A 27,640-nucleotide genomic window follows, 5' to 3' on the forward strand; every position below is an offset into this window, starting at 1 on the left:
GCTAATCCCCAAAATCATTTAAATGTAAACTCAAGGTAAGGTGTGAATTTTAACTGTGGTCTTCATTCTTCCAAAAGACTAGGCATTATATTTTATTTACCTGCTGCCCCGGTCGAGCCGAGCGGACAGCACGCTGGACTTGTGATCCTGTGGTCCTGGGTTCGATCCCAGGCGCCGGCGAGAAACAATGGGCAGAGTTTCTTTCACCCTATGCCCCTGTTACCTAGCAGTAAAATAGGTACCTGGGTGTTAGTCAGCTGTCACGGGTTGCTTCCTGGGGGTGGAGGCCTGGTCGAGGACCGGGCCGCGGGGACACTAAAGCCCCGAAATTATCTCAAGATAAGAAGCCCAGGGAATTCATAGCATCCTAGCTGCATGAAGCATGTAACAAACAACAAAAAAATCAACTATCACTGTAAAATCAAACAGATAGCAGAAATAAAAAATTTTGAGCATGTGAAGATTTAAATGTGTAGTTGTTCCCTCAATGCCAATAATGCTAAATACGCCCATAAATATGTTATAGACAAAAATAAATAATTAGATACACACCTTGGACTATGCAATGAATAATTCAAAAAATCCTTAACATCTCGTCCATGTTCATTCTGAAAGAAAAAATTACATCAGCTTTTTTTACTTTTGAAAAGGAAAATTTTGCACATATGTATACTGTACATAAAAATCAGACACTGAACATAATAAAATGGTCCCCATAGCTCACCTCTGGTATAGCCGAGCCCCTAAGACCTATGTTGACCTTCCACGAAGCCCCAAAAAATTTATTTATTTATTTATTTATTTATATACAGTATATACAAGAAGGAACATTGGGTTTATGAGAGTACATAGCATTGATGTTTTTACATTCTTGTAAAGCCACTAACACGCATATCATTTTGGGCAGGTCCTTAATCTAACAGACAATTTTAAGTAGGTAATTTGAAGCAAAATGTTAACAGGTACGTTGTAAGAAAATTGGAATAAAATTAGTAGGTGCATTATAGTAAAATTTGAGGAGTATCAACATGTACATTGTAGCATAATTTGAGGATTATTTCTAGTATATAATCCTCAGTAAACTTCCTCACTTCAGTAAAATTTGCATTTACCATAACAACCATGATATAAGATGATAGCAGTGGAGGCGATGAGTCACAATAACGTGGCTGAAGTATGTTGACCAGACCACACACTAGAAGTTGAAGGGACGACGACGTTTCGGTCCGTCCTGGACCATTCTCAAGTCGATTGTGAATGGTCCAGGACGGACCGAAACGTCGTCGTCCCTTCAACTTCTAGTGTGTGTGGTCTGGTCAACATGATAGCAGTGATTACAACGGTGAAGTTGTAATGGGTTAGGCACATATATTTTGGGAGTGGGTAGCACAAGATGCATGGCGAGTTTGAAGCACTAGGTAGGAAACTATGAGCATGAAATTAGGTACTTTTTGGTTTTACTTTTGAATAAGGCATAGGTTGGACAGCTTTTTAATTTGTTAGGGAGTGAGTGCCATAGACTAGGTCCCTTTATTTGCATATTGTTTGCATAGATTTAGTTTGACTCTGGGGATATCAAAGATATATATTTCTGGTGTGGTGATTATTTTTATTTAAAGTATTATCTACTTATACTTTACTAGTATTACATCTCTCGAGGAAGAGCTTCCGATTTGGATTTGCATTTAGGAACAAGGATTTAAACAGAGGGGGATAACAAATAACAATCATGTAATTTAAACATTAGCAGTGGTTTGTATAATTTAGATCCATTTTTGATTGATCAGTTAAAGGGCGATTTGAGTAGGATCATTGATACACATTTGTCTCACTAATACCGTGTTAATATCTACTATCTTATGTTATTAATATCAACGTATGGGCCTATTGGCCCCATACGATGCAGCTTCTATTTATATCCACCCAATCTCATTCATATATTTGCCATTGTACCTCACTTCACTTCACCTCTCTCCTGCCTATATATGTCCAAATCTTCTGACTTGTAAATCCATCCTTCTGAAGATGTATTATTAAATGCGAAAGTACTTAAGGAAATTCCTGCTTCAATTCTTTCTTCGTGGTCTAACACTGTCATATGTCAGACATATGTCTGACACTGTCACATGTCAAATTTCTAAATATATGTGCAAGAAGTACCCACAAAGGGTTAATAAAACTATGTTCTTGATTGATTTAAAATACATAAAAGCTCACTTCCACCTGTACCACACATAAGTAACTTAGCACTATTACTGAACATACATATTGAAAACAACCTCATACCTTTTCAAAAATTGCTGTCATCGGTAGGTCACTGATCAGGTGATAGTTGATTTTCTTAAACCAGTTATGATGTTCATATCCTTTATCATCAGACAGTAATTCATCATCAATCTGAAAAAAATAGATAAACATGCAATAAAATATTTTTTTTGTGTGTGTGTGTGTGTGTGTGTGTGTGTGTGTGTGTGTGTGTGTGTGAGTGATATATATATATATATATATATATATATATATATATATATATATATATATATATATATATATATATATATATATATATATATATATATATATATATATATATATATATATATATATATATATATATATATATATATATATATATATATATATATATATATATATATATATATATATATATATATATATATATATATATATATATATATATATATATATATATATATATATATATATATATATATATATATATATATATATATATATATATATATATATATATATATATATATATATATATATATATATATATATATATATATATATATATATATATATATATATATATATATATATATATATATATATATATATATATATATATATATATATATATATATATATATATATATATATATATATATATATATATATATATATATATATATATATATATATATACACACACATATACACATATACACATATACACATACATATACATATACATATACATATATATAACTCTTTCACTGTGCTGTGGTTGATGTGGCTAATTATTCTGCAAGCTGTGTGGCATAGCTGGGGCGATTTTAAAATATTGTACCGCCTAAGATTTAAAATCCCTGCTTGTACAAGGGGCTCACATTTTCTTCCTCAGGCCTGCAGTAAACAGATGCCATCTTAGAAAAAACCCTCCTAGGTGTGAGGGTCTAATTATTGAGAGGGCAACCAGTGGTCACTCATGCTGCAGCAGCTCACAGCACCACTGAGCTGCATCATTGAGTAAGGTAACCACCCACAGCATCATTTAATATGGACAAAATAAATTATTTTGCAATGAGTGTATCATAGAACATCCTGACTTTGTTACTGACTATGCACAAGGTTCTGATATAAGTTGAAAACAAAACAAAAAAACAATGCTGGTCATAATGTTCACAGCAGGAGGCAGACTTTCACAGCACACAGGTGCGGTTTCATTCACCTATACATATCATGAAACAGGACCTCATGTTCTGTTAGAAAATAAACTTGTGGAAAATGATTCATAATAATGATTTAGTGACAGAAATCTGATAAAAGCAGTGTTGTGGCTAGAGTTAACGATGTGTATAGGATATTGGAGGCATTTTATTGCATCAGGTGACATTGTTTGCTGGTAGTGTGTGGCAATATGCTGTGCTTTGATTTCATTAAAACACTCACCAGAACAACCTGTTGGTTCATTATCATGCATAAAAAGTAGATAAATACCACATTTATATATATGACGTGTATACAGAGTAATACCATAAAGAAACGTTTGGTTTATTGTTCAATAAATATAATATTGTGCACATATTTGTGATACAAATATATCTGTGTGTACCTATGTTCTACAAGTTCTGTGTTTACCAATAACATTATTGACAGCCCAATGCATCATCACACATGAACAAACCAATGGAAAAATCATTAGAAATATAATGTGTGCTGTTACAATTTCATGCAAAACATGTGGAGCTGGTCACAAGATAATTTCATGATTATAACCTCTAAGCCTTGCCTTAGAGACTTTCAGGCATAATCCCACAGAGGTAGCCTTACTCCATTGACCGATCAACCAAGAACGGAACCATCTGTCTAGACCTGCCGTTCGTCTCGTACTGACCAGAACTACTGCCGCAACGACACAGTTTGACAGTAGGGTTAAACTATTTCATCTCATGCTGGTCTAATTTTTTTTAACTGGCAGTACTAATTTTTCTGAGATTATTAATTTCCTTCACACAGTTGCTTGTTTAGGTGCGCTTTTAATTTCAAGCAAGGTTTTCTCGGTTTATCTTTAATCCCTTAAGCACCCCATGCCTAATTGAGAGTTCAGATTCTGGTCCTTGTCCCCAGTAGGCTCAAGTGAGTCTCAGAAGCCTGGTGCAATTTCCTATAACTTGGCAGCCCCAGTTCAGTAGCTGAGAGCTAATGAGTTGACCCTCCCCAATACCAAAGGCTGAAAAATCACCATTTTGCAAGTCACTTGCAAAGTATCTTGTTGCAATAGTCTTTAACAGATTCATTTATTCTGGCAGTCACACTGTACAGGACTGTCTTATATGTACAAATCCACAAGGGCCGTGATGAGTGTTCGAACCTACAGTACGTTCGAGAGGATCCCAGACACGCCTTAATCGACTGAGCTACGACATGGTAAAAGAATTGCAACTGGGAAATCAACTTGACCTTGGGTCACCAACAACCAACAGTTGGAAACCAACTTGGGGAGCCGGTCGGCCGAGCGGACAGCATGCGGGACTTGTAATCCTGTGGTCCTGGGTTCGATCCCAGGCGCCGGCGAGAAACAATGGGCAGAGTTTCTTTCACCCTATGCCCCTGTTACCTAGCAGTAAAATAGGTACCTGGGTGTTAGTCAGCTGTCACGGGCTGCTTCCCGAGGGTGGAGGCCTGGTCGAGGACCGGGCCGCGGGGACACTTAAAAAAAGCCCCGAAATCATCTCAAGATAACCTCAAGATAAGATGACCTACCACAGATAGGTCAAATCCCCTTGTGGATTTGTTCATTATCTTACTTAACTGAAACCTCAAATATAATGTAAACTGATGAAAGAAGTTACTGCTTGCATGATTTTTCTAAAATAAAAATGTCTGCAAGTAAGAGAACATTATTTTATGAGAATATTAACATTTTGTTTGCCAGTTAATACTGGCAAATAAGTAAGAAAAAGTGGCTAAAGAAATTATTACCTGCATTATGGAACAGCAAATAGCCATTTCAGGTATTTCAGCCAATCGAGGTGGCAGAAGACGAAGGTTTTTGATGTACACTTTTCTGGAATTCCCATAGTCTATAAAATGAACATTCATTTTGTTCTCTCTGAAATGAAGTAATTAATGTTAAATTCTAATTTGCTCCTGTATCTAATATCGTAAGATTCAAAGAATCAAATTGTAAGTCAGAGCTGAATGAAAATCCTTTGGTATACCCAGACAACAATTTGAACTTCAATTACTTTATAAAAGCACAGTAAAAACTATCAATAACTAACTAAAAGCAAATAGTAAAAAATATCAATAAGTCGGCTAGTTACACTAGCCGACTACTCACAGCATTAGAGCATCTTCATTAACACCATTAAAAAGGATGCCTGATCAACCTCGCTGTCATTTTATGTCAGACTGTAAGCAGTGTCTGACAGCCTGATTGAGCAGACCACCAACCAGGAGTCTGGTTGAGCCACAGGGGACATGGATGCCAGTAACGAACAAATGATTCAAATACTGTACTGTATGTGAAACACTCAAAATTCAGCTGCAACTAACCCTACCTCCCATGTAACTTTTCTAAAATTGTGACCAAGTTTTGTCATGGTTCTATATGGATGGAACCTGGATTACTGAGTGTATTGACCAAGTTACTGCAGTAACATATATAGAGAAAAAGCTTGAAGGTGAGATGCCAGAAGCACTTAAATCAGCAGATATAACTCCACTAAATGTGGGAGGTAGCAAAGCATTTTCTAAAAACTAGACAGGTCATACTATCATCAAACACAACTGGAGTTTTCAAAAGTGTCATGAGAAGTCAAATCTCCAGTTTGAAGGAGAACAATATATTTCACAACCCAGGTCAACTTGAATTTTGAGCAGGAAGATCCTGCTGTTCTCAATTATTCAACCACTATGACAAAATCACAGAAGCACTGAAAGAAAAACAAAGTGCAGATGTAGTACTGTATACATGAACTTTACAAGTCATTTAATAAATGTGACTAGGGAATATCAGCACATAAAATGAGAGCAATAGGAATAACAGGTAGTCGAGTAGGGCAATGGATATTCAATTTCATGACAAAATAATACAAAGAGTAACAGTCAAACAAAATCAGGCCCCCACTAGCACGGTGAAAAGCTCTGTAACCCAGGACACCATCTTTGAACCACTGCCTTTCTCATTCACATATCAGATAAAGACAAGATCCAAGTCACAGCTTCATGTCAGTCTTTACAGACGATACAAAAATCAAGAGAATTAAGTCTGAAGAAGACATCAAAAGATATTAATAAAGTCTTCAATTGGGCAACAGAAAACAACATGATGCTTAACATTGATATATTCCAGATACTAAAGTAAAAACAAAGAACAAACAAAATGCAGGGTCAAAGACACAATCATATCTCCTCATAGAAGGAAAACAATATGTAAAGGATCTGGGAATAATGATACCAGAAGACCTAAAATTTAGAGATCATAGCAAAACAATTGTAGCGTCAGCCAGAAAAATGATAGATTGATTATGAGAATGTTCAAGTTCAGGAATTTCCCCACAACGTGCCCACCATTCAAATCACTTGTGCTCTCCTGCCTTAAGTACTGCTCAGTACAGCATACATTTAACCTTTCAAAGCAGGGGGAGATTTCTGAAATAGAGGGAATACAGAGAACACAATTGGCATGAACAGACACCATAAAGCACCTAAATTATTAAGATTATCTCAAAGCTTTTAAATGTACTCTCTAGAAATGTATGCTTCAAGCAACAGCCTGCTGGACGAAGTTATCACAAGTAAAACCTGGCCCCAAGCCAGGCTTGGGTAGTAGAAGAACTCCCGGCCAACTCCAGTATATTCCAGGAACAAGGTGTGAAAGTGCGAGTAAGATGTGAAAGTGCAAGCAGGACACAAGACCAATTCATATTTGTACACAAGATGAGTAAAACCAATCCTATATGGAGTACATGGAACCATTAAGATTCATCTCTTCCTACCTTGTAAACTTACTTAGCAAAATGCTTCAGCACCTGAGCCCTGTAGTAGAAGCCATCGTCCAAGTATGGGGCAGCAACTCTTTGGCCTGGGTAGATTTGTTGCCAACAGTCATCAGTTTGCTTAAGGACAGCTTGGCTGTAATTAGAAAAAGTTACACATGTAGCAAAAAAAAAATAAAGAAAAAATAAAACATAATTACCATAATTAATCTTCCCGAGATAGACAGACAAACTCACAACTTTGTTTACAAAAGTAAGCGATCTAATGTTTTTTGGCAGCTTTGTTTCCTTTGTAATTACACTTGGGTAATTCACCGTCTACATAAACGACCTACAAGATGGAATGCAGAATAATATGAACATGTTTACTGATGCTGCAAATATTCTAGGGAAGATAAGAAACTTAGATGATTGTCAACCCCTTCAAGAAGACCTGGACAAAATAAGTGTATGGAGCACCACTTGACAAATGAAATTTAATGTGAATAAATGATAGGTTATGGAATGTGGAGTAGGAGAACATAGACCCCACACAACCTACAAATTATGTGAAAAATCTTTACAAAATTCTGATAAAGAAAGAAATCTAGGGGTGCTTCTTGATAGAAAACTATCACCTGGGGATCCCATTAAGAACATCATGCGAGAAGCCTATGTCACACTTGCCAATTTCATAATTGTTTTTAAATATATGGATGGTGAAATACTCAAGAAATTGTTAATGACCTTTGTTAAACCAAAGCTGGAATATGGAGTGGTTGTATGGTTGTATTTTTCTGAGTGCATGCAGATAATGCCATTGTGTAACCCTTGTGTAATACAAGAGTTAAGGCCAGTCATTGTCAATAACAAGGTCTAGATCAATACAACCAGTGTGATACCTCCAATCCATAATGTGAGAATCGAACAGGAACAAACAATGCCTTAAGCACTGAACTTTGAGGTATGTCATCTCAAAGCATAGCAGTCTCCGTGTTGCCAAGCTCATTCTAAACATTCTGGGCTGGATTGAACATTCTCTAGTCTCTCCCTAGCACAAGTATATTCTAACAGGTACAGTCCATTAGGTACACTCTAAAAGGTTTCCCACCTGTTTGGAATAGAATTTTCACTTACCAAAACACCTCCAAAGGATACTTGATCAACTAGGCTGTGTTTCATGTCAGGCTGCGAGCAGCCGCATCCAACAACCTGACTGTGGTGTGAAATTCTGGGCTGTGTGAATAAATAATAATGTATTTATTGTCCAGATCCTGGACAATCAGCCAGGAGGCCTGGTCAGAGAACAGGCAGCAGGGACCTTGACCACCGGAATCAACACAAGGTAACCACAAAGTAAGGTAACCCTCACTGTCACCGATCCTATCCAAAGGCAAGCAGTGCTCACTTGGTTGTATTTGCCGGATTGAGCCTCGTCTCTTCGGTCCCATCTCTCAACTTTCAATCGACTGGTGTATAGATTCTTAAGCCTATTGGGCTCTATCATAACTTGTATTAAGTGGTAGCTCTGTCTACCTAGTAGTGTTATTCCTTAGGAAGTGATTAAGTGGAATAACTTAACTGAAAAATATTGCAGTGGAGAGTGAAATGCCACGAGTGTAGAAAGTACTATATCTCAATGGAAATAATAATCTATTCGGGAGGTCCATTATTTCTTTTTTTAAGAAAGTAGCATGCCACTGGCAGCAATTTTGGGTAGCTATTGCAAGTTTAAATAGCTCAAATAAACAGCTGTTCTAAGGTCGACAGATTGTCATAATTAGTGTCAATTGCCTTTAATGGAATCCCTACTAATATTATTACTAATAAAAGCCAAGTAGTGAAGGAAAGAAGCTTGGACAAAAAGGGTAGGCACTTACTAGAAGGAAACAAGAATAAGAAAACTAGAAGCGAAGATGTCAATGCAAAACACGAGCCAAATATGAATAAAGATTAACTTACAAATCTAAACTATAGTTTATACTGTAATGTGAATAAAGGTTATCTCACAATTGGCAATTAATACATAAATAAATCTTAAAACCTACTTGAGTTCATCTTCTAACTCCTCGAGTCCAGAGTTAAGAAAATGTATCCACAATTTTTTTGAGGGTTCATAGGTACACACACAGACTTTCACTGGTTGATTCAGAGGTATGCTATTTGCAGCACTATTAACCGTTTGTGATGTGTCATGATGTGCAGGAGTATCTAACTGGTAACTAGAGGAACCTGAATCTACACTATCAACAATCAGTTTTGTTCCCCAAACTTGGTATGTGGCATCCATCACCGCATCTTGGGCTTTGCTGATGTGATCTTGTGCTTCACATTCCTTATATGATGATTCACTATGGCTTTTCGAAGATGAAGTTTCTTCTTTGTCGAGATTCTTAATATCTAAAGAAAAAAACTAAAATTTTACAATGGAGTAACATATATCAAGAAGATATATCTCAAAAAGTAAAAAATTTATCTAAAAATATATAAAGTAAAATAAGAAAAAAACTTGATATGGTTAAAATGTGTGACAGCAATCAAATGAGATATCCCTGGGCCAGCGTAAACATGGTGGTGTAATGAGAATACGATACAATGAGTAACCCTTAGTGTGTGTTTATTGTCGTACGTTGATTCATGGGGGTAATGTGGTTATCAGCATACGTTGATTTAAACCATTATCGTCTGGGTTTCAGCAGAATGACACATGTGGATACAATATGTCTACGTGGATGTAGTGGAGTTAACCTCGACATGAAAAAATTCTGCTATCATTTCACGATTGCTTACTATGCAAATGTGGTTATTGTCGCAGGTGTTACTAAGCCAATGTGGTAATCGCCATGGAATAAAATTCCATTTAATTACACTGTATATACTGTATACCGATCATGTTCATACAGTTTTCACAACTCCAGATGGTTGTAAGAAGTACACCAGGTCAACCACTCATAATTTGAACATCATAATAATAAAGGAATTGCAGAAGGCATATTGTCTCATATGTGGAACCACCTATTTATATCATTCATATAAATAGGAGCTGCTTCATATAGGTGAATAGGCCCATACATGAATGAGTTTGGAAGGTTATAAGGGTCCCAGTAGTTTAGTCAGGTTTGTTCTCAATTCACAATCGAGAATTCCAGTTTTGAATCCCGGGAGAGACAGAAATGGTTGAGCACATTTCCTATCACCTAGTGCTCTGTTCTCCTAGCAGTAAACAGGGACCTAGGAGTTAGTCAGCTTGTTGTGGTGTTGCATCCTGGGAAGGAGCAGTAATTTGACCCTGAGGAGAGGGGGAAGGGGTGAACCTCAAAATAAGCCTAAAATGTACTATATGTATAAACTACCTGCCTGTCCTCCGACACAATGAATTATTATTACTAAGATTTATAAATAGGAGCCAGTGCCTATTTAAATGGTTTGTATACACAGGAACTGAAAGGAATGGGCCAATAGGCCATTTGCAGTTTCCCTACTTCCTACTGCTGTAGGCATACTTTAACCGATTCATTCCTACATATGATCATCTAGACACCAAAGGTCAACACCGAGTGCGTGTGGCTCCAGCAGTGTTTTGCTGACAGGGAACTCTGGCAATGAGATGGGGCTGGACCACCACACGTTGCCGTACATGGCTATACACTCAATTTGTTCAGTGCACAATACCAGCGATAATGTAGATATTCTGTTTATTTCCCCTTTCCCATACATTTTGCATCCAAATAAATTATTATTATATATATTATATATATATTATATATATATATATTATATATATATATATATATTATATATTATATATAATTATAATTGTATCAGACCACGGAGGAAGAAATGAAACAGTAATTTCCTTAAGTACTTTCGTATATTAATACATCTTCAGAAGGAATTTCCATGCCTTCTGAGGACGTATTAATATATGAAAGTACTTAAGGAAATTCCTGTTTCAATTCTTCATCCGTGGTCTGACACTCAGATTTTTCATCACATGTTAATTTTCGTGATTTACACACACATATATAATGTGTATTTAATTTTTTTGCATAAGCTAACATGTATCTAAACTGATAGCTACATTTTAAGGGTTAAAGGGAGTTGTAAGGAATACAGTACAATTTTCATAAAACACAGAGTTGCAAAGCTCACTATTTAAAACTTAAGAAGTAATTACCTATGACTGGAGGGATCCTTGAAATACTTTCCAAATACGTCAAGTCTTCAAGTCGAGCCCAAGAAGTTTGGACTGCTGCATCCTTATTCAGGCACTGGACATCACTACTTTCCCTGTTATAAGGTATTAAGCGTTGGGAGATCACTTTCGCATCTCTCTTAATGTTTTCATCTGAACACTGTGGTGTGACATTCAGTTCTCCGGTAAGGTTTTTATTGTCACACCTTGGGCATGTACCGAGAGGACACTTATCAAACATGCAAATACTTTCTAAATCCCAATGATCTGAAATGAGATGCAGAGAATCAATTCATCCAATAACACTAAAAACATCAGATACTAAATCATACACAATGATAATTTACAACACTGCAACTAAAGAGCAATAAAGGGGTCCCCAAGAAATACAGTACTGTACAGTGTATGTATGTATACGTGTGTGTGTGTGTGTGTATATATAAATCACTAATATTGAAATTTGTAAATCTAATTCTAAAAAAAAATCTGGAAGCCATAAAAAGTAGAGCTCTAAACCCAAGAAAACAATGCATAAATCTTCAAAATAAAGAAAGGTGGTTACAAAAAAATATACGTACAATATAATAATAATAATACAAACCTAATTTAGTGTAATTCATGTATTCCTGTAGCATCTGCTGTATGGATTTCTGCAGGTCAAGTGATTTCTGAAGGTAGTATTTCAGTTTTGGAACCACTTTCAAAAACTGATGTTGTGGTAAATACTTTACATTAAGGGCAGCATCAGACACCTGTTAAGAATGAAGGAGAATTATTGCACCATGCATAGCAGACCGAGCACTATACAACATGTATGCTACCTCATTTAATTTTAAGGTTGGTGGAAAAAATATTTCAATCACTGGCTATTCAATTGTTCTAATCACCATACTGTGTTTGCAAGGAATGTTCTCCCGCTTCTGGGACCTATAAGCATATGGGTTTCAACTTTTACTCTTGATCTGTGAATAATATAATAAATAATAATAATAAATAATAATAATAATAAAAATAATATAATAATAAACCGACTGATATTTCTGAATAACCTCTCTAATACCATGACAAGATTTTTCCCTTTAAAATACTGTAAATACCTTATTTGAAAATATTGTCTTGATTACAACCATGCATATTAGCTCTAAGAACATTTTTAAGTATTTTTAGTTAGTTAAATATATATACTAATTAAAATTGTAATTTATACATTCCAATTTATAAACACATTCTCTTGAACTTTCCTATATATTAGTAACACTATATTAACCCTTTAATGTTTTTGTGACACCTACAGTCGTCATTTGCTCAAAAGGCCAGAACATTCCGATGATGACTGTAGTAGTCATTTTCAGGGTCATGTCAGTTAACTCTTTATTTTGCTTTTATTTCATTTTTAAAAATACCATCAAAGTACAACTCTTTAGCTTAAAAAAACAGTGTTGAATGTAATGAAATGACATTTTCTGGGCGAGACCCGGAGGTTTTCTTTAGCTACACCGGGGTGATGAGTATATATTAGACCGTGGCAACAGTCAATCGATGGAGTTCTAGGTCTATAGAATCCCCCATGTGGTTGGAAGCAGTCAATGTCTGCCATCTACCAGGTCAGGCATCCAGAAAGGTAGGACTCCTAGAACAAATTCCAGCTGGTTAAAAATTGCAAACCGAAAGCTGTACGAGCAAGCAGAACTCCCCAATCGGAAAACAATCAAACAAGCATGACATCACCACAGCCGAAACCAAAGTCGATGCGACTAACACCCTCAAGCCCGGGTCCCTATAACCCAAACAGGGCAGCCGCGGAGCATCCGGAAAGGCAACCAAATGAGTTCTATGCAGCAACCTAAACCTCGCATGCAACGCGGAAGCTGCCTGCACCCGAATATCAGTAACAGTGGACTAGATGAACTGGAGTACATGCAAAGAACACCACTCGCAACACTCCGGGTCAAAGGTGTCATTGACCCAACAGGCAGCATGGCAGAGGCAAAGATGGTGAACGTCACCCTGAGACAAGGGGACAGAGCAACCTTCAAACTCACATGAAGCGAGGTGGGACTCTGAGGACTCCTCCATTGGACCAATGAGCCCAAATGGAGGTTTCTAGGGCCCTTAGGCTGACTGCTAAGGGAAACCCAGACAATGTACTGTTAACTGGTTATCCCAGAGCTACCAAGCAATCAAACTAAAAGTTGAACCCCTGCGACGTGCACAATCACGGAGGCCTAGAGAAGGGCCACCAAAAATACAATGGGACCTAAAACCACACAAGGCAGACCCCCCACCAGGGAAATGAAACAAAAAGAAAAGAAAAACCCCACAAAAGTACAATGTCTCCAGGGAGAACAGAATCGGTCACTATGCGTATATCAGACAGGTGAACAGTACCTTGCGCTCCAATCAGCGACAATACTACCTCCTACCCAAGGCCAAACAGAGCAGGAACAACCCCAGCTGACCCCAAGGGTGGGCAATCACCGAGTAGCAAAAGTACCCTGCGGAGGTAGTTCCCGAACGACTTATGGAAGACAACCCTTAAACCGCAAAGGAGGTACTTACAGGGCATCTAGGGAAGGTGACCCTGAGTGCATGCAGCCCTAGTACTTCTGGAATTACTCCTGGCTCTCACACCATCACACCACAAGGCACAGCATTGCTCAAGAATAGGAGCCAGAGTCGATCGATCGCCACCCAACACAACAGCCTCAGAACTGGGATTGGGTAGCTGCCACGGTAGGTCTGGGGCTCCCCCTTCAACCTCCCGGGGAGGGAGGAGCAATGACCTATAGACATCCCCAACCACATGGGGGTGCCCATAGGTCTTTGCTCCTCGTGTCTCTGAGGGGGCCAGGTTCTGGCTCATGGTCCCCGGAAGGCCTAAAACTCTATCGATTGACTATTGCCACGGTCTAATATATATACAGTACACAACCCGGTATAGCTCTGGGGAGCCGGAGGGGCTCTCCACAGAAAAATACCAAATTGAACACTTTACCATGCACAGTAATTTCACAGCATGCATTAGAACGTAAAATGTTGCTAGGTGATTTGCATTAGGCCCAAGATGCTGGTAGCCCCCAAAATAAATAAGGGGTCAAAACTGTGAAAGGGCAATGCACAACATTATCACAGGACCATATTCAAAATAACTTACAACTGATCTACAATGACCTACAATTGAGAATAGGTTACAATAACGTGGCTAAAAAAGTAGAAACTGAACCCACACAGCTGAATGTCCATATAGTTTCAAAACTTGCTGAAAAGCCATGATTGATTAGCAGCATTGAAAAATATAATACAGTACGGTATCATATGTATACAATGTAACATAACTAATGTACGTGTATTTTTTAAAATAAATAATACAGTAATAATAAATAATAATATTTTATTTAGGCTAAAATACATACATACAGTATGTACATTTTTTTTTTACATAGTATACAAGCAGATTGTAGGATAAGATACTTATCTTGTTGACCAAACCTCACACTAGAAAGTGAAGAGACGACGACGTTTCGGTCCGTCCTGGACCATTATCAAATCCTAGTGTGTAGTTTGGTCAACATTTCTCAGTCACGTTATTGTGACTCCTCATCTGCATACATATCTTGTATCCAAGCTTGTACATAGGATACAAGCAGATTGTAGGATTCATAGGCAAGGCAAGTACGATGCCCGAAGCCATTAATACACAGAGCTTTTCAAGCATAAGATGGAAAAAAAACTTTAAAATTCAAAATAAATTAGATAAAAACAATAATGAATTGAAGTAGAGAAATAAAAATAAAAGGACAATTATTACATGATGATTGGAACAGCATAAATTGCAACAGAATAACAGATAGTAATTTTGTCAGAAGGAATATAATTTTGTACAGTATTCTATTTTTACACAGCAGATAATAACATCATTACAGGCTCAATAACTAATGTTCAGTAACAGTAAAACACAGGTTGACATTTAGGAAGTAGAAAGTCAAGTAATGGCGATGAAGAAAGATCAAAACAAAACTTTGCACCACATGTAACAGCAGTGTGCCAAGTGCATATAATTGCCAGGGGGAAATTTACCATTGTAATTTGCTCATCAAGCTGCAGCTTAGTTTTACTGATTGCCAACTCAACTCTGTGCAGCAAGTGCTGTAGATGGTACTGTTTTTGTTCCTTCTCACACTTCTCCATGATGCTTCTATCTGTTTAAAAAGAAAGGAAAACACTGATATTAGCAAAAAAACGACTAACAAATTTAAGGAGCTATTTCCTATAAATTAAATAATTAAATAAATAAATAAATTTATGTTCGTGTACACCCAAATACAGTACCATTTGATTCCAAGTCCATCTTATAATCTGTAATGTTATTGGTTTTGTTACATGCTCTGGAAATCATTCAAGGTCTTTCTTAGTCCAATATGTCCTATCCTCAGTCATTTTCCATTCCTAGACTTCACTTCTCACTGTTGGGGACAAAAACCTTATTGAGGTTTTCCTAGGCCAACTACTGACCAGGATGCTAATCCACACAGGATACTAATCTCCTGGGTACCTACAGATTTACATGTAGAGAACTGTTAAGTGAACAGGGTATTAGGTGAAAGAAATATGCTGTCCAGTTACACAGGAATAGAGCTCCAGACTTTTCGGTTGTGAACCAACTACACTGGCTCTCACTTCTCAAAATAAAATCTTATACACGATGTTCATTTACTATACAGTACTGTATATACTTTTACCTAAATCAAAATTTATCATTATTTATATTTATTTATTTTACCACACTTCCCCATGCGTAGAACAGTACTTAACACAAACATGTCAGAGACGAAAGGTCCTGGGGTTCAATTACCATGGCAGTACAGAAGTGTTTGAGCTCTGTTTCCTTTCATCTACTGCCACTATTTCCCTAGCAGTAAGTAGGTTCCCAGGAGTGAGGTAACTTTTGTGGGTTGCATCCTGACAAAGGTAGGTACAGTTGACCTAGAAAGGAACTTCAATAAGCTTAACAGCCTTCCTGTTAAGCTGTTTCTGCCCAACTATGGGGTACCAAACCAGCTATTCCAGTTTACCCGAGAGCCACTAACGCTAGAGGCCTCGACGAGGACACAGCCCAACCACTTGCACTGGACGGTAGAGCGACGGTCTCGCTTCATGCAGGTTGGCGTTCAATCCCTGACCGTCCAAGTAGTTTGACACCATTCCTTCCCTCCGTCCCATCCCAGATCCTTATCCTGACCCCCTTCCAAGTGCTATATAGCCATAATGGTTTGGCCCTTTCCCTTTATAATTTCTTCCCCCCCCCCTCCCAATTTTGTCTTGAATATCTTTGAAGGTTAACAGAGTTTAGACAATTACGGCTTCGGCTACTATTTACTATTGGGCGAAGAAGGAAGAACCATTACACCTCCCCCAGGGCTCAAACCCAGCACCGATACTGCTAGAGAGGCACAAATATATCAAAATAGAAGTCATACCTGAGTGTTGATGTTGTCAGTTTTGTTGTTGATGAAGGAATAGTCAACAACAGAGAGTATAGGGCCCCCCATGTACCACCCCCCTTTCAGTGTGCCGGGAATAACCAAACCCGGAGCCTATAATATACCCAATCGGCGGAAAAAGCAGCACTGTGGTAGATGGTTGATTACTGTACTGTATGGCAGGCGCTGGGTGACACCCTGACCTCTGACCGGGGAGGTCAGTACCCACCACACACGGGGTCAGGTGTATCCAGGATACTATAGGGACAACAAGGGGCGCCAGGACCAAATTGCTGAAAGTAACGAGCTGACGAGTCAAAAAGTACTTTTTGTACTTTAAAAGTACTTTAAAAAGTATTACTCTTCTTGTTCCTTCGCCATTGTTGTTTCCTACTACGTAATAGTATTCTATTTAATTTAACCTCATCTATCATTAGGTTAGGGGCCTTACCTCCAACCGCTATTCCTTCCCCTGCGCTCTGCTCGCTTGGCGCACAACGCCGGCTTCTTCTGTTCCCTTATTTCGCAGCCCCCCCCCCCCCTACTGCGGCGAGGAAGAGAACGCGAGCCGGATATCCCTCTGATCACCATTACAACGCACGCAGCGGCGCCGGGAGGCAGCCGCCCTGGGCCTACGTTAATACTATTATCTTCCCTTATTTGCTGGGCTATATGGTAGTATTAATATTATTCCGTATCGTTACTGTCACTCCAGTATTATTTTATTAAAAATATAAATTGTTATTATGGTTTGGCGTTGCTTTCTTAATTTCTTCCATTCTGCGGCACTTCCCGTCATCGGTTATTTACGATATTACATTGTATTCTTACATTGTACGATTATTTACGACATTGTATTCTTATTATTATCCTTATTACAGTTACTGGATGACAGTTCCCTGCCGTCGATTTCACTTTGCTCCTGTTCTAAAAGATGTAGCCGAAGTTCACGGCGTACTAGCTGCGGCTCGCAGACGCTCATTGACAACACAAGACTACACTCAGCGGCCACTTAAGGCAGACTCCTTGGCTTCTATCCAGCCCAATCACCCGTCTGGAGGCAGAGATGGGATAGAGACCAAGGGTAATGTTCCCAGCTCACATTCTACATCCGCTTAGGACACAAGCATGTTATAGATTTGGCTTTAAGAATTGGTTCTTATTCCATTTTATTGTTTATGTATATGTTGCTTGGTTGTATATACCCGTTCTTGGTATATGTATTGTTTATATTCAAGAATTATAGTGTTTCGTATTACCCTGTTATAGTTGCTTTGTGCTTCCTTGCTGTTCTCCTACTGGCTTTCTCCCACCTTTGCTCTTAGCAAAGGTACTTCCCCCTTCCGTTTGCTGGAAGATTCTTAGAATTGTTAGCCCCCTTCATTGCTACAGTATAATTATTTGGAAAGCTCTTTATTCATCCAGGATTGTTAATTAAGGATTCTCTTAATTCCTGCTGCCGGGCTCCCTCCCCCCGTTTTTCGTCTCCGTATTGATTCAGCTAGGGTTTCCCTCTCGTCTGCGCTCTTGCCTGTCACGATAACACCGCACGCCGCTTCTGCCCACCCTTACTGCCTTATATCTTTCAGCCCGGGGGAGGTGAGCTACGCGACAAAAAATCGACGCACGCACCGACTGGATCAGGTATCGCTTACATGGCCAGGAATCAACACTCTTCGGATCCTACAAGCGCCCCTGTCACCAGGCGAGATTTCTCCAGGATCCTACGCGCAGCCCTCTCGGCGCTAGGCTTGCCTTCAGATGACTACGCTCCGCACCCAGCTGTCTCGGGACGGGCTCGCCACATCAGAAATAATGGCAGACGGCAGGCGGAAGAGTAGTGCTCTCACATCCTACGTTAGACGGGACGTTGTTGCTCTGCCACTTTGAGTGCCTCACGCGGCCAGCTGGCACTCGCCCTTTGGGGGGGGGGGGGGTCCGGCCTGCGGTGGGGGTGCAGCGCCGGTCCCCAAGTGTCCCGCTGTCCGCAGCTAATACTTTGCCCAGTCTAGGTGCTAGTAAGCCCTACTTGTAGTCACACCCCCTTCTCCTTATCCATTAGGCCTTTTACGGCCTCTTGGCCGGGTACATTACGTGTTATGTGGTCTCACTTATTAGTTATTCTTTGTGTCCTGCCTGTTATATCCTAGTGTTATATAATTACTACACATTTGCACTCGGCCTTAATTCTAGTACCAGTTAACCTGTAGCGAGTAGATTATCCCAATAATATACTCGCTCCAAATATAGTGTTAATATTCCTGTCAACCTTTGGAGATGAATGAGGTGAGGCGTTGCCCGGGCAGCACGGTGAGGTGTTGCCCGAGCAATATAAGCGGCAAGAATAGCAAACATTAAAACACATTCACAAGGGAGACATCTCCCGTCATGCAGGGTGCATTCGCACCTCCACAGATCTCCAGTATCAGCTCCTGATACTGGTAATGGCTTAAAATGGCCACCACTTACAAGCTATTTATGCCCGTGCCACCTTTTGGGTGGCTTCATCTTCATCTTAACACATTCACAAGGGAGACATCTCTTGCAATGCATCTGCATCATGCAGATGCATTGCAGGGAGATGCGAATGCATCTCCCGTCATGCAGGGTGCATTCGCACCTCCACAGATCTCCAGTATCAGCTCTTGATACTGGTAATGGCTCAAAAGGGCCGCCACTTACGGGCTATTCATGCCCGTGCCACCTTTTGGGTGGCTTAATCTTTATCAATCAATCAATCAAACATTAACTAGTCTACTTTCAAGTGTGGTCTAGAGCAGACACTTGCGAGATACTGTACCAACGCTCAGTGCGCTCAACTCACACCAACGTATCACCTGTGTACTTCTGTATATTCGACCAAATATATATATAGTATCTTAGTGTCTGTGTTTATTTGTCACCATACTTTACGTAACAATAGAACCGTTACATTGGTGACCCAGTGAGTGAAAAAGAACACCTAGTCACAAACTAGATCTTCGTCATGGATTTATCTACCAGGTTTCCAGCATACAACGCAGATGAGCCAGAATTTTGGTTCATGCAGATGGAGGCTATTTTCGACCTTCACGAAGTTTCGACGACACCCAGCCACGATGGACTACAACATGGACTCTCACTGGACCTCTACTGCTACTGTTGGCTGTGATGGAACGCTGCCAACACCCTCGCCACAGCTATGATTTTCATCGCGTCCATCTCTGCATTTTCATCTACTACGGCTTGCTGCTCCACGATCGTTACTCACTCATCTGACAGCATCATCAATGATTACATCATGTTGGATCTACAGCTTGTCCTGCCGACTCTCCGTCGCTGCCAGGGCACTGCTTGTCCTACGCCCACGACAGCTGCTCTGTCATCAGATTCATCTACACGTTCACTGCAGTTTGATACTCGGCCGACTCAAGCCCTTTGCGCAGTACAGGACTTACAGCTTGCGTTTCCGACACTTCGTCGCCTTCAGGACAATTCAGCTCTAGATGTGATTACCTCGTTGTCATAACTACGTGCCTACATTACCTCCTAATGTCCTGGTGCCCGAGCCCATCTGCCCCAGATCTAAATGCTCCACCAGCGACCCGAGGACGCAACAATTATGCACATTCTTCTCTCCTGCTACACCGAGCTTGTCCACACACTGCCTACATCTTTTAGTACCAGACTACAATTTCCAGTCAACAATGTAGTACTCGGCGTGTACAGTCCTAATCAACCCAAGACGCTACAGCTTCGACACAGAGCAGACAGCAGACTACGACCGCATCGAGCCGCCACGCTCTCGCTCCCCGAGTTTAGACACTCACAATTCTCAATCGAGCCGCCACGCTCTCCCAAATAGAGCTCCACGACTCCGGCCTCACTCAGCTCTCTGCTCTGCTCCAGGCTTCGTCTCAACGTCTGCAACACTGCTAAATCCAGAGACACATCCGCCGACTACGCAGTTCACCTTTCGACCACAGTTACCAGCAGCACCGCCACCTACGACAACGGACGATCCTGTACGACCTCCCACCCTACAACCCCAGTTACCAGCCGCACCACAACCTGATCCTACGACGACGGACGATCCTGTGCGACCTCCCACCCTACGACCCCAGTTAGATGACATCAGCGAAGAGGAGGAAGTTAACTTTGATGGTTATGTAACGCGAGCAGGGCGTACAATTCACCGACCAGCTAAGTTCCTTCATCAAGTATTTTTCCTTTCATCCCCTGGGAGGGGGAGTTCTGTAGCGAGTAGATTATCCCAATAATATACTCGCTCCAAATATAGTGTTAATATTCCTGTCAACCTTTGGAGATGAATGAGGTGAGGCGTTGCCCGGGCAGCACGGTGAGGTGTTGCCCGAGCAATATAAGCGGCAAGAATAGCAAACATTAACTAGTCTACTTTCAAGTGTGGTCTAGAGCAGACACTTGCGAGATACTGTACAAACGCTCAGTGCGCTCAACTCACACCAACGTATCACCTGTGTACTTCTGTATATTCGACCAAATATATATATAGTATCTTAGTGTCTGTGTTTATTTGTCACCATACTTTACGTAACAATAGAACCGTTACAAACCTTTAGGGTTCTGCAGAATTAGTTTCCATGTCACTATAGGCTAAGGTCTCATACTTACTACGGGTGTACCTTTTAAGTTAAATCTAGTCCTCGGACTTGGAATTGTTACTGTTAATTCTTACTTTATATATTTTAATATAAACGTTATATATTTACTTAATTTATATATTTGAAACTTTATATATTTACATGTTCAATATTAAGTTTAATATAATATAAACTTTGTTATAAGTCTATAATATAAACCGTGTTTAATATAAACTTTATATAATTACTTACTTTATATATTTGAACTTTATATATTTACATGTTTTGCAGAATTTAATCTTCAATAAATTTAAAGCCCCATACTGCCAGTATCTTTCTCCCCCTGATCAGAAAATATGCTGTCCAGTTACACAGGAATAGAGCTCCAGACTTTTCGGTTGTGAACCAACTACACTGGCTCTCACTTCTCAAAATAAAATCTTATACACGATGTTCATTTACTATACAGTACTGTATATACTTTTACCTAAATAAAAATTTATCATTATTTATATTTATTTATTTTACCACACTTCCCCATGCGTAGAACAGTACTTAACACAAACATGTCAGAGACGAAAGGTCCTGGGGTTCAATTACCATGGCAGTACAGAAGTGTTTGAGCTCTGTTTCCTTTCATCTACTGCCACTATTTCCCTAGCAGTAAGTAGGTTCCCAGGAGTGAGGTAACTTTTGTGGGTTGCATCCTGACAAAGGTAGGTACAGTTGACCTAGAAAGGAACTTCAATAAGCTTAACAGCCTTCCTGTTAAGCTGTTTCTGCCCAACTATGGGGTACCAAACCAGCTATTCCAGTTTACCCGAGAGCCACTAACGCTAGAGGCCTCGACGAGGACACAGCCCAACCACTTGCACTGGACGGTAGAGCGACGGTCTCGCTTCATGCAGGTTGGCGTTCAATCCCTGACCGTCCAAGTAGTTTGACACCATTCCTTCCCTCCGTCCCATCCCAGATCCTTATCCTGACCACCTTCCAAGTGCTATATAGCCATAATGGTTTGGCCCTTTCCCTTTATAATTTCTTCCCCCCCCCCCCTCCCAATTTTGTCTTGAATATCTTTGAAGGTTAACAGAGTTTAGACAATTACGGCTTCGGCTACTATTTACTATTGGGCGAAGAAGGAAGAACCATTACACCTCCCCCAGGGCTCAAACCCAGCACCGATACTGCTAGAGAGGCACAAATATATCAAAATAGAAGTCATACCTGAGTGTTGATGTTGTCAGTTTTGTTGTTGATGAAGGAATAGTCAACAACAGAGAGTATAGGGCCCCCCATGTACCACCCCCCTTTCAGTGTGCCGGGAATAACCAAACCCGGAGCCTATAATATACCCAATCGGCGGAAAAAGCAGCACTGTGGTAGATGGTTGATTACTGTACTGTATGGCAGGCGCTGGGTGACACCCTGACCTCTGACCGGGGAGGTCAGTACCCACCACACACACACACACACGGGGTCAGGTGTATCCAGGATACTATAGGGACAACAAGGGGCGCCAGGACCAAATTGCTGAAAGTAGCGAGCTGACGAGTCAAAAAGTAGCGAATTTGTAATAAGAGTTGCAAATGATATTCCATCTTCCAGTACTGACATTAAGGACTATCTTACAGGTAACTATCCACAGTCTCTGTACCTAAAGCCTATTAATTCCACTGACGTCAATGAGATAATCCTTTCCCTTAAAACCAAGTCTGGTGCCCTTGAGGAGATACCAACTTTAATTTACAAAAAAGCCTCCAGATCTTTAGCCCCTGCAATTGCTTTGCTCTTCAACAAGTCACTTGAACTCCAAACCTTCCCAGATATTCTAAAAAAAAGCGAGAGTAACGCCTGTCCACAAATGTGGTGATCTCACAGATGTTAACAACTACAGACCTATATCTATCCTGCCAAACTTGTCAAAAATTTTTGAAAAACTAATCTATAAGCAGCTTTACTCTTATCTAGCCAAACTCAATATACTTAGCCCTTGCCAATATGGCTTCAGACCCAAAAAAAGCACTAACGATGCACTTATTAGTATGCTTAACTCGATTCATACAGCTCTTGATAAAAATGAGTTCCCTGTTGGGTTATTTGTGGACCTGCGTAAAGCTTTTGATACTGTCAACCACCAAAACCTTCTTCTTAAATTACATCATTATGGAGTCAGAGGACACTCCCTACAATACCTCAAATCCTACCTTACTGACAGGCTCCAATATGTTTCTATGAATAATACAATTTCTCCCACCTTACCCATCAACATTGGTGTTCCCCAGGGCAGCATACTTGGCCCTCTCCTCTTTCTCATCTACATTAATGACCTTCCAAATGCCTCCCAACACCTCAAACCAATTCTATTTGCTGACGACACAACCTTCATTTATTCCAGTCCTGATCCCCTTGCTCTAAATGCCACAGTAAATACTGAGCTAAATAAAGTCCATCTGTGGCTAACTGCCAACAAACTCACCCTTAACATTGACAAAACTTTCTATATTCTGTTTGGCAATAAATCCTCTAATCAAATAAATCTCAAAATAAACAATACCCAAATTTGTAACAAATTAGATGGCAAATTCCTTGGCATTCTCATTGACCACAAGCTGAATTTCCAGGGACACATTCTAAACATATCAAAAAAAGTTTCAAAAACTGTGGGCATTCTTTCTAAGATCAGATATTATGTACCACGCCCTGCCCTGGTGACTCTCTATTACTCCCTTATCTATCCATATCTCAACTATGGTATTTGTGCTTGGGGCTCTACTACCCAATATCACTTACGTCCTCTAATTACTCAACACAAAGCTGCTATTAGGACAATATCCAATTCTGGCCCCAGACATCACTCGGTACCCCTACTTAAATCTCTGAATATGTTAGACATTAAGTCACTGCACATTCTCTCATGTGTATTATACATATATAAAACGCTAAACTATAATGCCAATCCTGATCTCAAAAGCTTCATAGAAGGATGCTCGCGGTGTCCCGTCTTCCCAGCGCTCTTTGTCATATAACATATGTGGATTCCATCTCATGTTAGCCTCTGAATGCATGATAGAGCTGATGAGTTACCAAAAGAATATGCCTTTAAAGGAGAAATTGAGTATAACCTTGGATTGTCACTAAAAAGTCTGAGAGCAATAGTTTAGTTTAGTTCATTTATTATGCACCCCATACCCATCTTGTGGGCGGTAGTGGAAAGGGTTACAGAGGCACATAATGGACTCAGTGACTGAACCCCACAATTCATTTCGCTAAGCAAGTTACAATTTTGATGAGTTAGTTACAAAATTCAGTATAAGTCGTCACATCAACAATGGGTTCGAGATCGACCACAAGTACAGCTTCTAAATTAAGCAACTGACATATGTGGAGAACTAGTGTCACAATTGATATATTTGTCCTGCACACCGCCCCCCATCCAGTGGGCAGCGGTGGATAGGTTACAATCACTTAGTTACTACCTACAGTTAGCACACTGGGGATATTTGGCTACAATTTCTGGTAGCAGATCATTTTGAATTAAATATTTACACATCGTTGAATTACATTCTCATTGTAAAATGTAATTCGTTGAATTACATTTTACATTCTCATTATCTGCCGATATAGACCTGACCAAATGTAAACTGCCAACAAAATTATTCGCACACCCTCCGTCACTATGTGATGGAGTGCGAAAAGATACGTGAAATCAGAGACAATTCTGTAACAAATGTCCAAGAGATGAGTAAATATTTCATACAATTCTTTCAGATATAGCATCCACATTTTTTTTTTATTTATTTATATACAAGAAGGTACATTGGGTTTGTGAGAGTACATAGCACGATACCTAGTACCTGGTTGATACCTGGTTGATAGGGTTCTAGGAGTTGTTCTACTCCCCAAGCCCGGCCCGAGGCCAGGCTTGACTTGTGAGAGTTTGGTCCACTAGGCTGTTGCTTGGAGCGGCCCGCAAGCCCACATAGCACGATGTGTTTACATTCTTGTAAAGCCACAACTAGTACCCCACAGCGTCTCGGGCAGGTCCTTATTCTAAAAGATAATATTAAGTAGGTAAATTCTAGCAAAATTTATAAAATGCTAACAGGTACATTGTAAAAAAATTTGAGAGATTAGTAGGTATATTAAAGCACATTGATAGCTTGATTGATAGCATATATAAAAGATGACGGCAGTGATCACAATAGTAAAGTTGTATAGTTGTATGGCTTAGGTACATATATATTGAGGATTGGGTAGCACTAGATACAGTGTGAGTTTAAAGCACAAGGTAGGAAACTATAAAGATAAAATTAGGTACTTTTTGTTTTTGTTTTTGAATAAGGCAAAAATTGTACAGCTTTTAAATTCATTAGGGAGTTCCATAGACTAGGTCCCTTTATTTGCACAGTGTTTACACTAACATCCACTACACATTAGCATTACTCCTGCAGTGTCAGCCACTAGTACTGTTCCTGCAGATATAGTATCCACATCTACATCCATTCCTGCTACCAATCATCCAGTTTCAGCAGACATACCATCATTGCCTGTTGCTGCTGCTGGTGACATTTTATAAGAGGAAATACCCAAATCTGTGACAGTAAAGGAATTTGCAATTGATTTGATTGATTGTTGCCGCCGAAGGCGGCTAGTTTATTGTGCACCCCATACTCATCCTGTGAGCGGTAGCGCAAAATTGATTTCTATAAAGCCAACAAACTTTGTAAAATCTCTTTATGTATGTACCTTTACCTAAATAAAAATTATTATTATTATTATTATTATTATTATTATAAAAGCATTACAGAGGGCACAAAAGGTCTTTATCAGATCTCATCTTAGATTATTACATAAACAATTTCTTCAATCCTTCACACCTTATAGATACAATGTCAGCTAGTTACAGAGAAAGTGCTATTACAAGAGCTACATATTTACAGTAAGTCATCATACATTAATGGTAGGTCTTGTCGTTAATACATAATAGTTTGGCCAATGGGGATATTACAGAGTCATAGGGAAGCTTCTGTTTATTATTAGCCCTCACAATACACTACTTGTTTCTGAATCTCATATGTCGTTCATCTACTGGAAGCAAAATGTGGGTACAGTGCAAGGATTTCAGGTAATTTATCCATGGTAATAAGATAGGTTGCCATATCATACAGAGTGAGCTTAGATTTATCTCTAAAAGGCTCAATTTTACAACAATCCAAGATATAGTGTTCGAGTGTGTGTCCCTGCCTATGTCCACACACTTTACACTTTACTTCATCTAGATCCCTATACAAGCCGAACTGCCAGAGATACTTGTAGCCAAGTCTTATACGAGCTGTGACAACATGTTAGTCTACTGACTTTGTTACTTGCCCCATACACATGTTTTACTTCACACATTTCATTGTGATGAACAATGGACCTACTAGTTCCAGTTTGCACTGTTCTACTTTCTTCAAATCCATCTAGGAGTTCTCGTCTAATGACACTTTTAAGGGACCTATTTGATAACTCAAGATTCCATTCAATACTGTCTTTATTTACTGCAGCCTTAGCAAGGGCGATCCAGGAGAGAGATCCGGGGTTATGGAACATTAATGATACTAACACAATAGATTACTGGATTCGTAGTGGGCCATTCATGTCAGAATTATGATAGCAACCTTTCAAACTCACGCAGAGTGTATAAAATAGCTAGAGTAGAGAATATGAAGGTAAGGTATTTATCAAACAATGTGTTCAAACGTGAACTGTGGAATGGCCAGTATGTGATTGGCTACTCTGTTTGCCATCCCTTGGTCGTTTGTACTGCTTTGTATGTCGCCTATTATACAAGAAAGAATCTCCCTTTGCTACATCGGGGTTCAATGACTGGAAGCACAGCAATGTTATTGTAGAACGTGAAAATGAAGAACATCGAAAGTGCATGACAGCATGTGTGATAAGGCATAAAGAAACTGGAAGTATAGATTCTTTATTACATGAGTAACATTCCTCAGAGCAGGAATATTGGCATAAAGTGTTGACACGTGTGGTTTCTGTAATTCGCTTTCGTGCCTCTAGAGATATGCCATTTCGCGGAGAAAATCTGATTATTGTATCAGCAAATAATGGCAACTATTTTGGTCTACTAGA

The 27,640-nt window shown here is 39.4% G+C and overlaps 1 protein-coding gene across 1 annotated transcript in view; it reads right to left on the reverse strand.

The window, feature by feature from the left end:
* LOC123764502 (tudor domain-containing protein 1) overlaps window positions 1-17,048 on the reverse strand; it is a 44,351-nt gene extending 27,303 nt beyond the window's left edge. The window contains exons 1-9 of the mRNA XM_069327615.1: window positions 17,030-17,048; window positions 15,502-15,623; window positions 12,026-12,176; window positions 11,407-11,691; window positions 9,278-9,629; window positions 7,264-7,386; window positions 5,230-5,359; window positions 2,287-2,397; window positions 553-608 (exon numbers count right to left, since the gene is read on the reverse strand). Of these exons, the coding sequence (XP_069183716.1) occupies window positions 553-608; window positions 2,287-2,397; window positions 5,230-5,359; window positions 7,264-7,386; window positions 9,278-9,629; window positions 11,407-11,691; window positions 12,026-12,176; window positions 15,502-15,612 (1,319 nt within the window). The 5' untranslated portion in view covers window positions 15,613-15,623; window positions 17,030-17,048. The remainder of the gene's footprint in view (window positions 1-552; window positions 609-2,286; window positions 2,398-5,229; window positions 5,360-7,263; window positions 7,387-9,277; window positions 9,630-11,406; window positions 11,692-12,025; window positions 12,177-15,501; window positions 15,624-17,029) is intronic.
* Window positions 17,049-27,640: the final 10,592 nt, after the last annotated feature.

The sequence above is a fragment of the Procambarus clarkii genome, chromosome 1 (genome assembly GCF_040958095.1).
Source record: "Procambarus clarkii isolate CNS0578487 chromosome 1, FALCON_Pclarkii_2.0, whole genome shotgun sequence".
NCBI lineage: Eukaryota > Metazoa > Arthropoda > Malacostraca > Decapoda > Cambaridae > Procambarus > Procambarus clarkii.